This window comes from Trachemys scripta, chromosome 1 (genome assembly GCF_013100865.1).
Source record: "Trachemys scripta elegans isolate TJP31775 chromosome 1, CAS_Tse_1.0, whole genome shotgun sequence".
Classification (NCBI taxonomy): domain Eukaryota; kingdom Metazoa; phylum Chordata; order Testudines; family Emydidae; genus Trachemys; species Trachemys scripta.
In genome coordinates this window covers 87,405,761-87,420,737 of record NC_048298.1, presented here as the reverse complement: position 1 = coordinate 87,420,737, position 14,977 = coordinate 87,405,761, and the positions used below count along the sequence as shown (strand labels likewise).

At 41.5% G+C, this 14,977-nt stretch overlaps 1 protein-coding gene across 3 annotated transcripts in view; it reads right to left on the bottom strand.

The window, feature by feature from the left end:
• UBN2 (ubinuclein 2) overlaps positions 1-14,977 on the bottom strand; it is a 105,554-nt gene that overhangs the window by 37,844 nt on the left and 52,733 nt on the right. For all 3 annotated transcript variants that reach the window (XM_034774776.1, XM_034774790.1, XM_034774782.1), the window contains exons 11-14: positions 14,328-14,471; positions 5,735-5,785; positions 3,705-3,747; positions 284-1,825 (exon numbers count right to left, since the gene is read on the bottom strand). In XM_034774776.1, coding sequence (XP_034630667.1) covers positions 284-1,825; positions 3,705-3,747; positions 5,735-5,785; positions 14,328-14,471 — 1,780 coding nt within the window. The remainder of the gene's footprint in view (positions 1-283; positions 1,826-3,704; positions 3,748-5,734; positions 5,786-14,327; positions 14,472-14,977) is intronic.

Genomic DNA, 14,977 nt, shown 5'->3' with positions numbered 1-14,977 from the left:
AGAGAAGACAAACTCTGCTCCCTTACACCACAGACCTGCTAATATACGTTGTGATGAAAATTCCTTCCCTCCCGAACCCTAAGGTCAGTTGGAACCCTGCCCCTGTGAGGAAACACCCCTTTCACCAGTGTGAAACCATTTCAGCACATGCATTAGAAAGATTTAGTGAAAACATGTTCATGACCAATCTTCAATCACATTTATGAGAAAGGATAGTGACAAAAAGAAACTTCAAAATAAATCTCATTATGAGTCCCACAATTGAGTCTCATTAGATACATACCTGCACGCTGGCTGCTACAACTGGAGACCCTGAGGCAGAAGATGGTCTGTGTGGTGTCGACAACTGTTTAGTAGCACCCTGTGTTCCACTTCCTGCTCCCCCAGAGAGACTAGTCCTACTTGCTCCGCTTGAATTAGGGTTACTGCCTCTGCTAGCAGGTACATTCATTGCGACTCCACTCAAGTTATTTTTGCCAATAGTCCCAGAGGGAGAAGAGTTGGGCAACTTTGAAGAGGCCTGAGGGTTCTTTGCAGGCTGAAGGCCTGTGGTGCGACTAGATGGCAGCAAATTCATTGTGGGAGACTGCCTGCTGATATTTACTCCACTGGGCTGTTTATGAAGGGGGCTGCTACTGGAGTGACTACTCTGGGGTACTAGTGCACTTGAATTGGAAGAAGTGGGTGATGTTGTGGGCCTGGAGGATGAGGTTGATTTAGATGGAAATTTAGGTGATGCTGTGGGCTTGGGTGTGACAGAAGGTTTTGATGAAGTGGGCTTGGGAGAGGCAGCAGGTTTAGGAGAGGCAGCCATGGAGAAGGGAGGCTTGAAACCATGGGAAGAACCCTGCGACACCATAGCCTTGGCATAACAGTTACTAGAGGTAGAGGTGCTGGATGTTGTCCGAGAAACTAGAGGGTGGGATACTTGAGAACCACTTCCAGATGAGGGGTTAGACAAAGGAAGGCGGTACATTACTGGCTTATCTGGACTCTTGATGACTGGGGATGAACAGGAGAGCTTGGGATTGCTACTCAGTTTCACCACTGGATTGGTCTGTGACTTACTAATAGTTGCTTGTAGAGGAGACACGTATTTCTGTTGGACTGCCGAATGCTGGTGCACCTTTGTCACTTGTAATGTTGAGGAAGAACCACCTTGGCCCTCTGACGAGGATACCAGGATAGCAGCATCCTTGCACCTCTGAGAGGAGGAGGAGGAGGAAGAAGTAGCTGCTTGGGCCTTGGAGGAAGAAGAAATATGGGTCTGCGAAGAGGAAGCAGCTTGGATCTGGCTTGACCTCTGTAGTCCTTGCTGAAGTAGCTTGGCTGGCAAAGGTTCCAAGGAAACCTTAGGGTTTTGAATTGAAGAGCCAGCAATAAGGCCTGAAGAGATGCCCGTGTGAACTAAGTCCTGGGGTTTCTTTGGTACTGGTCCTGTGTGACCAGCGATAAGACTTGATGAATGTGGAGTCTGAGTTGGCTCTACCTTCTTTGAAGTTGCTAGAGGCAACTTACTCATGATGCTTGCTAGCTTCTCTTCTCTCAGCCCAGGACGAGGTCTTGAGGTTGGTGCGTCTATGGTGGACCCCACGGGCGAGATCTTGGCTCCATTGTTGATAACTGCCAAAGCATCAGATATAGAATCCAAAGAGGGTGGGTGGAAAGAGAGGTCTTCATCCAGTGAGTCATCCAAACAGATAGTCTCTGGAGCTGATGTACAGATAGAGCTAGCTACTGTACTGATAGGTGCGCTGGAATTAGTAATACAAGCTGAAGTCACCAAAGATGTACAGGCTTTCTGCTCTTTCTTTGGACTGGAGTCCTGGTGGGGGGTGGCGGGGTATGGGATAAAAATAGAGAAAAAACATTAGGAAGTCACAATGCCCTCTCCAAAGTAGATCAACGCAACTTTAGTGCAATGCTATCATTCTGCAAATCCAGAAGCATAGCTCTACTGTTGTATTTTTCCTTTAAATATAGTCTCAGCATTATCTGATACCTAGATGCTGCAGTACAGAATACCTTGTTCACCAGGTAGTAGGGTCCAGGAAGGGGAGAACACCATATTCAGTTATGAGGAACAGGTATTATGCAGTACAAGCAATCATATTAAGTATACTGAATGTAAATATGTGAATTAAGTGGTAAGGCATTGGGAATGGCCTCCATGCCATCTTGACGCAAAATCCCAGATAACGGTCATGCTATGAACAGAGTCCAAGGTATTTAGATGCCTAACTCCCATTGATTACAATGGGAGTTAGATGCCTAAATACCTTTTGAGGATCTGGGTCAGGGTTTGGAAAAGACCTATAAAGAAACTGACATTTAGTATATTAAGGCACTCACCCCTTAATATCTAGGCATCATTAAGGTTTTACATTGTGACAGACTGTCCCACCTTTCTCTGCCTGCGTGACTGAACACACACAGGCAGAGATGGTGCAGCAAGGAAGTGGTTCTAGAATGCAACATTTTAAAATGGGTAGTTTCAGTCAAATGCAGACCTGTGTATATAATGTAACAAAGTGACAACATGATCTACTGTACCAGGCCCCCATACTCCTGGAGTATGTTAGCAGTATACCTAGTGTTGCTCACAGGAACAAGACCTAGAGCTGTAGTTCCACTTGGAATATCACAGTAAAGGAGAGTAAACTGTATTATAGAGGCTTACGGAGCTAGTCTTCAATATGCTGAAAGTTAAGGCAAATCTGAGCTCAACCATAACTATAATGGAACTCAGAGGAAATAGTAAGCCTAGTTAGAGGCTACATCAGCTTACTACACTGAACTTACCACCCAAATATGCAAAATTTTCCAGTGCTATGACCTAATTTAAAACGAAAATGAAGTCACCAAAGCACATGCATTTTTTAAAAAAATGTGTATTACTTTAATGCATTTAGTACCTTCTTACAGTCCATTTTTAATGTCTTTATAACTTAAAATTATAATAAAGCCAAATGGTATATTACCCACTTTAAAGCCTATGGCATAAGTCTCTAAAGTGAGTAACTATTCATGCTAAATGGTTTAGTATGTCATCAAAGATTCCATTGTGCAAACTGATGTTAACTGGATTCCACTATATTTCCTCCTTGCCAACAGCGCCATGAAGCCAAATACTTGAGAGGTCACAACGAACAGGAGGCAGATTTTTTTAAAAAAATGTGCATATGCTCTTTTAGGAAGGTTACCAAATGGGTCCGCTCAAAGAACCTGGATCAAGTGTGTGATAAAAAGAGCTGGTCAAAAAATGGAATTTCTAGCCCATAGGAAATTCTGAGATTCCAAAATTTGAGTTGAAATCTCAGTATTTTTTGAGAAATGAACTATTCTGAAATATTTTAGTTTGATCTTACTGAAATTATACATTTCTTTTACACTTTGTTTCGACTTTCATTTATAATTTATGTCAAAACAGACTTTTGTTATATATTATAATTCATAATATAATAAGCTGAAGCAAAACTTTGACCTTAATGTTAAGTTTGATTTTGTTGAAATTTTCTACAGAAAATGAATGTTCCCATGAAACATTTTGATTTCATGAAGTCAGCATTTTCAGATGGAAAACTGTTCTTTTGGAAAGTTTTCAACCAGTTCTAGTGATTTAGCTAGGAAAAAGGAAAATTTTTACCATGCACCATGTTCAACATCACTTCCTGAACGTTTGCATGGGTGGCTGCAATATTTACCTTCACTTTGGGTTTAGGTGCCAGAATCACCTTCTTCTTTGCCCTAAAGCAGGAAAGACACACACACACAAATCAAGAGAAAAGACAGAGGGTTAATAATTCTAGAAGACGTAATCAGAGCAACAAGTTGACTGGACTACAGAAGACTATTCCTACCCCCAATTTAAACTGCAAAGGTCCTTGAGACAAAAGTTCAGTTAAGGATGGGAGGGAACGGGCAAAAAGGAGGAAGCAGAGATAATATGTAGTGCAATATCATGCTTGTCATGCTTCCCTGTGCTTCCTTAGATGCATCTGATATGCTTGCTGACTATCAATTCTGCCTCATATACACCAAGTTAAAAGAGAGGCTCATTTTGCCCTTTTGAGGCAAAGAATATTTTTATTCCAAATAATAAGAGAGACTACACTGTTTAATGTAAACTCCTATTTCAGTCACAACTGTGTTTGCCTACTGGGTAATAGCTATAGCATTGTGCAATCTGGAGTGATCTATGATAGTTATACCCGTACTGAAAGCCTGTGCTGTTCTACAGGTGTGGCAGTTGGAAGAAGTAATCCACCAATGTGCAGTCTCCCTCATGCGATCAAGGAAACTGTTGCATGCAAATTAGATATACAGTAAGGATGGTGATTGGTTGAGTTACCACTGCTATCACAATGGTCTAGAACTCTTGACGTGGCATAGATACATGCTTTGCTGTTGCATGGGTTTAGTTTGTAAAGTCAAAATGACTGAAAATTTGTGAATTGGATGGTAATAGACTGCAAATCCTAATGATGATCTAACCTGGTGATATTCTGAATAAAAAACTCTCAAACATGCTTGTAGCGGTTTCCGTCACTTCATATTGTCACTTTGAAGCCTAATATCTGAGTCAACCATGAAATCTTATTACATAGATAAAAGTGCCTCATACACCTGCTATTAGATTTGAGAACAACCTATGGGATCTGGGTGTCCTGAATGTTTTCACATCTGTATTTTGTTATCAAATCATAAAGGAAAAATAAATATTAAAAAGGACAAAAGAGCAATAAAGACTGAATTTCTGTGTGATTAGCTAATAAAATGGCAACATGTTGATAATTAACTTTTGGAACTCTGTGATATTATTGAGGCAACCACTTTAGTAAGATGCAAAAAAGTTAAACATTTAAATGAATATGAATAGTACCTGCCATTATACCAGCTCAAACAACAACAATAAGGGCTAATAATCCTCAGCTGCAAAGTCTGAGGAGTACCATACTCCTACCTGCATCCTCCTCCACACACATACCTTTGCCCTTTCATTTCCTCAAAAGTATTAAATAGTTTAGTGCACTGTACTGTTTTTATGCACTTCTCTGAAACAGGATACTATACTTGATGGACCATTAGTCTGTTACTATTTGTAAGATTAACATAGAATTGTTGGGGTTTTTTTTTTTGGTTATTACAGGAGTTACAATTTGCTTGGTGCTCAAAGTTACAAATGACTATTCCATTTCTGTTTGAACTACAACTACTCCTCACAGACAAGAGCAGCAGTGTTTGAGGTCTAGGGAAGGTAGATTTTCATTCAAATCAGAGTGGATATCTTAGTAGATGTGTTTTTGTGGAGTGGAGCGGAGAGAGAAAGAGTGAAAGAAATACCCACATGCTATAATACCTATTTGCCAAAGATGGTGCGAAGCTTAGGATTTATAAATCACTTTGAAATCCTTGGATGAAAGGCGTTATACCAGTATTAATATCTGTTTCAGCTTTTTAACCACTTCACGCTTGAATTATGCAAACCACAGTGCCTCAAGAACACCAAAATGGTAGGTCAGAGAGTTAAATCATTAAAAGAAAAAATCCTGGTGTATTCTAAAGCTCCTCAAGCAAAAACAAACAAACAAAAAGCAGGAGGTAAAAGCAGTGAAAATAAGCCAGAATCTGTCTGAACTCCTAAGGAACAGAGCAACACACAAGGCTTGCCACAGCTACCCAGACAACTGAAGCACAAGGAAGGGATACCAGCAGGTGCCAGCTTTGTACTCACGGAGCAGAAGTGAGATGATTGTGAACACTTCGGCTTTCTTTAAAGAGCATCCTGAAAGAGAGAGAGAGGGAGAAAGAGAAAGACATACAGTGATTCTACATGAGCAACCATGACATGGTTACTAGCAACTCATCTACCACTGGATTTTCAGATAGGCCATTTGTTTATCTGCCCCCTAAGCACGAAGCAAGCAGTTTATTTGTATGGTTGTCCTGGTATAGTTAAAAACAAACAGTCAACCATGAACAGAAGAATGCTGCAAAACAGATTACAATTCATATTCAATACAGATAACTACTGAGCTGGCAGAAAGCAATGTAGACAAGTATTACCTTCAATGGGATAGAAGTATCATATTTTAAATGTCCCCCTCCCCTTGCCAAGGCTCTCAGTGCAACATACAACCAAAAAATCCCATCAATATTTCAACATACTGTAATGGGGCAACACCATGGTCCTTGATTTAAATTAATTTCTGGCACTGCAAGGGTCTACACACCATAATTTCCTTACCATGAGGGAGGAGAAAAGCAGAATCCAAAAGACATGCTAGCTCCCAAACATCTCAGCATCATGTACAGAATACCAAAAAATTGCTACACACAATGACATCACTTAGGCTGCTTCGACATTGTCCAAAATTCATCAATGGAGTCAACAAGTACAGATCTACCAATGATAGCAACAGTGGATGTTTTAATGTAGATAGGGTTCAGGTGTTATTACCTTGTCATCAGATCCTGCTCTGAGACAGGTTGAACAACACAGTGGTAAAAATACCTACATGCTGTCTACACTAGAACTTCCACTGTTGCTACCATTGATGGAGCTGCATCAGAGGTGAATTACAGTCCCTTCTCCTTTCCCTCCCACCCCACCGCCCCCTCTAGGCAAGGCATTTACACTAGGACAATGAAGCATTCTTCTGCACTGCTTCCATCATCAGGCAGCTTACCCACCATTTCACCTAATCCTGAACAGCAGTCTAAATAGCTTCCACCGTTGGTAGCACCCTGTAGAGCAGGGATCGGCAACCTTTGGCATGCGGCTCGCCAGGGTAAGCACCCTGGCGGGCCGGGCCAGGCCAGTTTGTTTATCTGCTGCAGCCGCAGGTTCGGCCGATCGCAGCTCCCACTGGCCGTGGCTTGCCGCTCCAGGCCAATGGGGGCTGCGGGAAGCAGCGGCCAGCATATCCCTCGGCCCACGCAGCTTCCCGCAGTGGTTACCCTGGCGAGCCGCGTGCCAAAGTTTGCCGATCCCTGCTGTAGAGGTACACCAAAGCAGAAAAACTTGTTTCCTAGTATATATGAGGCATTGAAGCATGAGGCAGGTCCAAGAGCAGGATTTCATAAATCCCATAAGGAAACTCTCAAATCCCATATGAAAACTCTCCCAAGTATCTTTTCATTACAGCTCCAAACACCTTCCTTTACTCAATTCCATTGTTAATTCTTTTGACTTCATTCTCACAGCTGCTCTATAGTCCTACACTCCCTTTCATTTCCATCAATTTTACCATTCTTCAACCTTGTCTCACATCCCATCCACTGTTCCTGCTCCCAAGCCACTGAATGCCAATAAAGACAATCCAGGGAGAACATGAACTTCCTCCTCTACAAGTTTGTTTTGTTCTGCTTAATTACTACTATCTTCTTCAAACAGTTTTACCTCTCCTCAATCTCCTCCCTGTGCCCTTTCTTTATCTTAAGATCCTTTCCTCCACTGAGAGAGACACCAACCACCAACAACCTGGAATCTGGGGTGGAAATTACAAGGCTCTAAAGACGCAAAGTAATGGGTCTATATTAAGGGAACTGAAATTAGAGACAATACTCAAATGATAGGGCAGCATAAATTCTAAAGCAAAAAAAATGAACTGGAAATATTGAATTTTCTGAGCACAAATACTGTGCTCAACAATATATAAAAGTTTAAGCTAAAGAGAATATTCAGTTTAAGACACTCAAAAAGAACTCTATGTAGTTCAAATTATATGCACAGGCTGCAGCAGGGCTCCCACAACAGCTGTGCCAGAACACTAACTGCAAAATCCCGCCCAAGAAAGATGAAAGCCTTAAAATGATGAAAAAACAAACAAACACCACCACACTTTCTGCATCCCATCCACAACACTCAATTGGGGGGAGGGGGTGTGATCCAGCTGAAGAAAAAAAGCTATCAGTAAACTGACTGTTTATCAAGAATATTTTACATTCATATAATGCCTTTCATCCTGAAGGATCCCAAAGCACTTTATCTATACACATGCACACCAATGAAATATAACCCCTGAGGTGGAGTAAGGCAGATGGCATATAGCACATCACATGACAGTGGGATGGGATAGGGGAGTGTTGACAGGTTTTGGCCAATGACACTGGGGTAGCCTACTAACCAAATGCCAGGAGATCTTAAGTGTCCAGGCAGAACAGACGAGACATTGATTTGAATGTTTCCTCTGACACTCTCCCTGCATGCAGTAAACTACAGGGAATTCAATGTATTATTTAGTTCATAAGAGCAAAGAACCTGTCATTCCACAGAATGACCTGAGCTGAACCTGTCATTCCACAGAATCTAGATATTTCAGACCTCTTGTTTGTATTATCAAACCATTCTCATCTGAAATGTTACATGCTTATCCATCCATCCATGATTCAACATAAAGTGCCTCATTAATTTCTAGTTTATATAGTTCCTGCTGCTGAACAAACACCAATCCAAAGCTAAAAAATGGTATAAATAATGGAACATACCGAGAATAATTACAAGCACATCAAATAGGCAGGCTGGTTAATAAAAGAGATACTGCACATGTTAAGTGCTAACTGCTTATTTACACGACAGTATATGGTTTGTTAGAGGTCATCTTCACCATTGTCAGACAACAGGAACCCTCCCTCCCCTCACTTTTTCCTTCCCATGTACACCTTTAGATTAAAAGGTTCCATGGACAGCTTTCTAAATACAAAGGTCTACAAAGTACTTTCTCTGGAGTCTGCTGATGCCTATTTTTACTTAAAGAAAACAGTTTCTGTAAAAAGTTATATTAAAATTTCTTCCTCTTCCTAGTCACTATGTACAGCCTTGCCAATACTCCAGAAATTGTACAGATAGATACTGATCTTGCAGGGCAGTAGCAAATTGCACAATTTTATCACCTACACAGCTGAATCGAATTTTTGTTCGCACAAATTTGTTTACTATACCCATTAGAATATACTATAGCTTGACTGCTGACCAGTCCATCAGATGTAGTAAAAAAAAAAAAATCTGCCAGCATCATTCCAAAACCTTATTTGCATACACCATTGTCTTCCCCTAAAATGATTTTTTATAGCTCAATTAATTGAAATACAAGCCAATCAGAATGTGATGCATCAAAAATGGCACAACATTCAAAAGTCAAGCTGTCACAACAGCATGAATCACACATAATAATGATCAAGTCTACATCAGTTATTCTCTCTCTTATAATGTCACTGCAATGGAACACAGGTCACAAGATCAATTTATCCTGCTTTGCCTTAGCTTTTCTTCTCCATGGACTGGTAATTATAGCAGGCAACTGGGAGTCAAGAGACCGAAGTTCTCTTCTTGTCTCTTTCACTGGCTTGCTGCAAAACCTTTGGCAAGTCACTTAGCATTTCTGTGCCTCAGGTTCCCCATCAATAAAATATGGACATTTCCTATTTCACAGGGGTGATGATTAATGTTTAGAAAACAGATTTTTGGACAGAAATATAAGTGCATTCCCATAAGGACAACCATATACCTGTCTTTGGATCTTGTCTATTTTGGGTATTCGGTCATCTTGCTGAACTGCATTACCACCTCACGTTTCAGTGCAGGAGCTATGCCACACCAGAGTATTTTCATTCCTCCATGGCCCCTCAGACTGACGGATTGTCTCCTGCTAACTGGTGTAAAGAAATGCTCAACTTTCCCTTTCAGGAGTGTTGGAAGAAATCAATTAGCTCAGCCACTGCTATTACCATCTGTGTTAAGCAGCTTTAGACTGCTTTACTTATATAAACTTGGTTGTCTCTTGTGCTCAGAGATCACCACGGTTCCATCTGTGGGAGCTGAAGCAGCTGGGGCAGAGATTAGAGATGATGGCAGGGAAGCATCCTGAAGTCAGATTATTTCCTGTACAAGGAATTTATGGGGTATACATAAAAGATAGGACAGCACAAAAATGTTCCTTATCCTCAGAGACAGACACATCATGAACTCTTGTGTCTAGTTTGTGGTTCCTACAGTCAAGTATGCTATGATGTTTGTAGATAGGACTGGCTTCAGGCTGGTCTTTCTGTACTCTCTGATTGCACTGTTTCTTCCTGTGTACATGTTGGGAAGCTGGGGATACCTGTGGTCTTCTGGGCTCATTAAGACTCACCATTGAGAACTGTGGGCATCCGAAGAAGTGGGCTGTAGTCCACGAAAGCTTATGCTCTAATAAATTTGTTAGTCTCTCAGGTGCCACAAGTACTCCTGTTCTTTTTTCATTGAGAACTGTGTCCATCATTCAACCTGGCTGGCTATAGCAAATAGTGTGTATATGGTACCATTATCAACAACATGCTTAATTATGCGTGCTGGTCACCCTCAAACACATGGAGGCCCATCCCTTCCTCAAGAAGGTACCATCTGATGCTGGAGTGACTGTCAACCGGCCAATCTAATTTCTCCATTTTAGCTATTGAGAAAATTGCTATTCAGGTTTATAGGCAAACTTAAAATTAACGACAACCTGGGTAGATTGGCCCATTCTTTTTCTGGAGTTGAAACCATGATTGAGAATATTCTGCTGGTTTTAGAGCAGGGTCAGATGGGCATGCTGGACCTCTCAGCAATTTTGATATGACTGAAAGTAGGCTGTTTGGCGACTAAAACTTTGCTGATGTGTTCTAGGACTACCCAGGAGTCATATTTAATAGTGATGGAAAACGGTCATGTCTGATTTGATAGGAAACATCCCTGATGTATACCACATATCTTCCACATTTTTCAGTATACATGAGCTCTCTTGGTGAAATAGCCTCTAAACATAGGATACAATTGTATCAGTATGTGGATATATAATTACGTATGTCTTGCTCTGTAGACTCAGCAAGTTATTTTTCTGTCACGTAATTACCAGATGGATATATAAAACTGCTTAGTCCTTAACTCTGATAAAACAGAAATCTTGTTGTTGGGCAGAAGTAATTTAGATGAGACTATTCTTCTCCTTCATAGCCCAACTTGTTGAAACCACTCATCTGGAGGTAATAAGATTAAAAATCTTGAAGACACTTTTCACACATTCATCCCATCGAAAGCCATATGCGGTATAATGTTTTCAGTAGCAAAGTATGCACAGGTTTCACTTTAATTTATCCTAGGATGACCCTGCAACAGCACTCAGGTACTTCATTTTCCTCACCAATAATCTCTCCTGACCCTCTCTTACCTAAACTGTTGTCCTGTGTCTTATCTATCTTAGATTGTAAACGCTCCAGGACAGGGCACGTGCGTCATTGTTTGTAAAGAGACAAATATATTTACATCACTATATAAATAATAAACACATTAATAATAGTAATAACAGACATACTCATGTGAACATGAAAGTTTTTGTCCATTTACTCACTGGTTAAAGAAAATCATTACACCCTCCTTTGTATTCTTTACATTGGCTGCTATGCAATGGTAGACAGGTTATAAGCTTGTTGGTTGGTTATTTATTTCAGTCGTAAGTAGTGTTGCCTTTTGGCTACACTCAGGACCTCCTCTTTGAGTCTCAGACCATCGTCAAAACTCTGACACCATCCACTTTTAGGACTCCAACTATTATGTTTAAGCGTGGCATAATTCATTTTTTAAGCTTTTTATCGATTTAAATGTTCACAGTTGCAGAAAGTTATGGGGGGGCTGTCAGTTATTTAATGAGAGTAGATGATGAGATTCAAAAAGTTAAAGCATTATCAATGTTAAAACAAATTGTCAACATCATATGTCAAAATATACAAAGTAAATATCCTTAAATCAACAAAACATATACGTTTTTACTATTCATTTGCTAGTCCATTTGTAACAAGCCTAATTCTGAAGTCTAAATAACTGGATTTTGACTCTAAAAAGTTCTCATGCAACATTTTTCTTTTCCTATCTGTAAATTTTCATCATCATCTATGGAAATATTTTTCATTGTTTTTTATGTATGGGGAAATCAACATTTATTGACATTTACTGACAAAAATCTTATCCTTCCCAGATTAATTATGTCTTAGAATTCGCAAGCAATTATGCCTTTTCTTTGATGGGCCCTAAAGTATGGAATTCACTCACCTCTTTGCCATCGGACTCCGTTCACCTCTTCCTATTTTTGAAACACCTTAGGACTTTATTTCAAACTTGCATTTTAGCCTCATTATTACGTCCCTCCTACTTTCCCCTTCTGTATTATCCTTGGTTCACTGGTTTATTTGAATTTTAACAAGATTAAGAAATTGTTGTACTTTACTTATGTCATTGCACATCATCCAAAGCGCCTTAGCAGGAGCAGTTTAGAAATACAGTAACTCCCCACTTAAAGTCGTCCCGCTTAACACTGTTTCGTTGTTACATTGCTGATCAATTAGGGAACATACTCATTTAAAGTTGTGCAATGCTCCACACTTACGTTGTTTGGCTGCCTGCTTTCTCCACAGCTGGCAGCCTCCCTACACCCCTGCCCTCCCCCAAGTGCCTCCCGCCCGCTGGCAAACCCCGCGGATCAGCGCCTTCTCCCTCCTCCCCCCGCCTCCTGCCCATGGCAATCAGCTGGCTTGTGGCGTTTTGGAGGCAGGAAGGAGGGGGGAGGAGCGAGGACTCGGCGCGCAGGCTCCCCCTCCCTCCCCTGCCTCCCAAATGCGGCCAGCCAGCTGATTGCCCCGGGCAGGAGGGAGGTGGGAGGAGCCAGGACTCAGCATGCCTCCTCCCTTCCTCGCCTCCTGAACAAAGGGTTTAGAAGGGAGGGGAGGAGAGGAGAGGGAGGGGGGAGGAGCCAGGATGCAGTGTGTGAAGTAAAGGGGGAGGAGGTGGGGGGGGGGAGAGAAGAGGCAGGTCAAGGGTGGGGGCTTGGGGGAAGGGATGGAGTGGGCGGGCTGAGGGTTGAGCCCCCCCACCCCTGGTGCTTGCAGAGTAGGAGAAGCTGCCCTGGAACCTAACCCCCCTATTTACATTAATTCTTATGGGGAAATTGGATTCGCTTAACATCGTTTCACTTAAAGTCAATTTTTTCAGGAACATAACTACAATGTTAAGTGAGGAGTTACTGTAAAAGTACAAAGGATTATTAATAAAATGTTCTGTGCACTCTCGCTATAGTATCAGAGCACTGACAAATTAAAATCATAATCTAGTCACATGTTAAATTGGTCAGAGATTACACAGACAGCTCCACTTCCTATATCACCCAAACCATCACAGGAAAAGTCTCCCCAGCAATCACCCATAATCTCCCACCTGTTCATGCTCTCTGTATGTGTGTATATATATCTCCTCAATATATGTTCCATTCTATATGCATCCGAAGAAGTGGGCTGTAGTCCACGAAAGCTTATGCTCTAATAAATTTGTTAGTCTCTAAGGTGCCACAAGTACTCCTGTTCTTTTTCCATAATCTCCTGTATTTCCCCAAAAAGATGCGCCTTGGACCATGCTCTGAAGGTTAGTAAACTCCATCTCTGGCAGACCACCAGAGAGAGTAACCCTCCGCTAAAAGCACTCTTCTTCCAGCCCTCAAGATTCTATGTAAATACAGAAACAAATTTAAATTGTAAAATCTGTCAATTTTCCTACAACTATGTTCCAGTTCAACTGGCACAGTTTAAAGCACAGCTGGTCACTTTACGGTGACCTTCACTACTTTAACAAGGTAAGGTGAAAGATGCCTGCCAGCCACTCTCTAAAGGGACACTGTCACGTAGTGTGGCACAATATTTAAGTATATTTAGAGGAGACTTACAGAACAACTAAAATATTTGTAGGAACATTTCATTTCAATTAGGAGATGCTTTACCAAAACATTCCCCATAAGTTAGGGGTTCTCAAACTGGGAGTTGGGACCCCTCAGGGGGTCGCGAGATTGTTACATGGGCGGGTCACAAGCTGTCAGCTTCCACCCCAAACCCCACTTTGCATCCAGCATTTATAATGGTGTTAAAAATATAAAAAAGTGTTTTTAATTTATAAGGGGGGGGGTCGCATTCAGAGGCTTGCTATTTGAAAGTTGTCATCAGTACAAAAGTTTGAGAACCACTGCCATAAGGGAACCTAAAAATTATAGCATCATGTTAGTATAAAAGAGCAAAGGAGCAAACCTGAAGTAGCTACATTGTTCAAACCAGGTGAAATGCAAAAAAAAACTGCATCAGTGATGAAAGTTAGATGTTTTTAAATTTTCAGCTTCAATGACCTAAAATATTATCAGTAACAGGATATTTACAGTATTTTAAAATTATGACAGTGTCCTTTATACCAACAGTCTGTAGAAGCATGTCACCCTAAGTGAGACTCAAGAAGCTGTTACACAGTGGCATTCGGAGATACTAAGCAAGTAGCTTACCTAGCCTGCATCCAGCCTTTAGGCCAAAGTGGTTTCACCTCTGTCTCCATAAAGGTCTTGAGGTAATCCTCAGGAGACTGACTTCTATTTGGCTCTAGCTCATAGCATCCCAGCTTGATCTTGACAAGGTTACACAACAAAGCCCTGTGGAGAAAGAGAGAGAAGCCAGGCATGAACCATATAATGAATTGCAAAAAAGTCAATTTGAATGCTCATCAGAAAGAGACTGAGGAATGGAAGAGTTGTTGCCATGTAATGGGCTGTTCACTGCCCTCTGTGAAAAGAGCTCATGAGTCTCAGTCCACTTTTGTAGGAAAGATACTAATGTAAAAGACAACCATTGTAACTAATATTGATGACCCACCTCTCCACTTTCCTCTTAATTCCGTCCAGGCTTTATGACTAAGGCTATGTTTTAGTCCGGGGTATTTTGAGTAAAAGTCATGGACAGTAAACAAAAATTCACGGCCCGTGACCTGTCCATGACTTGTACTATATACCCCTAACTAAAACTTGGGCCGGAGGGCGGCCTAGGCCCATCACGGGGGCAGGGCGGGGGCATGCAGCCCAAGACCCCTGCTGGTGCTGAGAGGGGAGGGCTGGTGGGGCTGGCAGGCTCCTTACCTGGCTCCACGCAGCTCCCTGGAAGC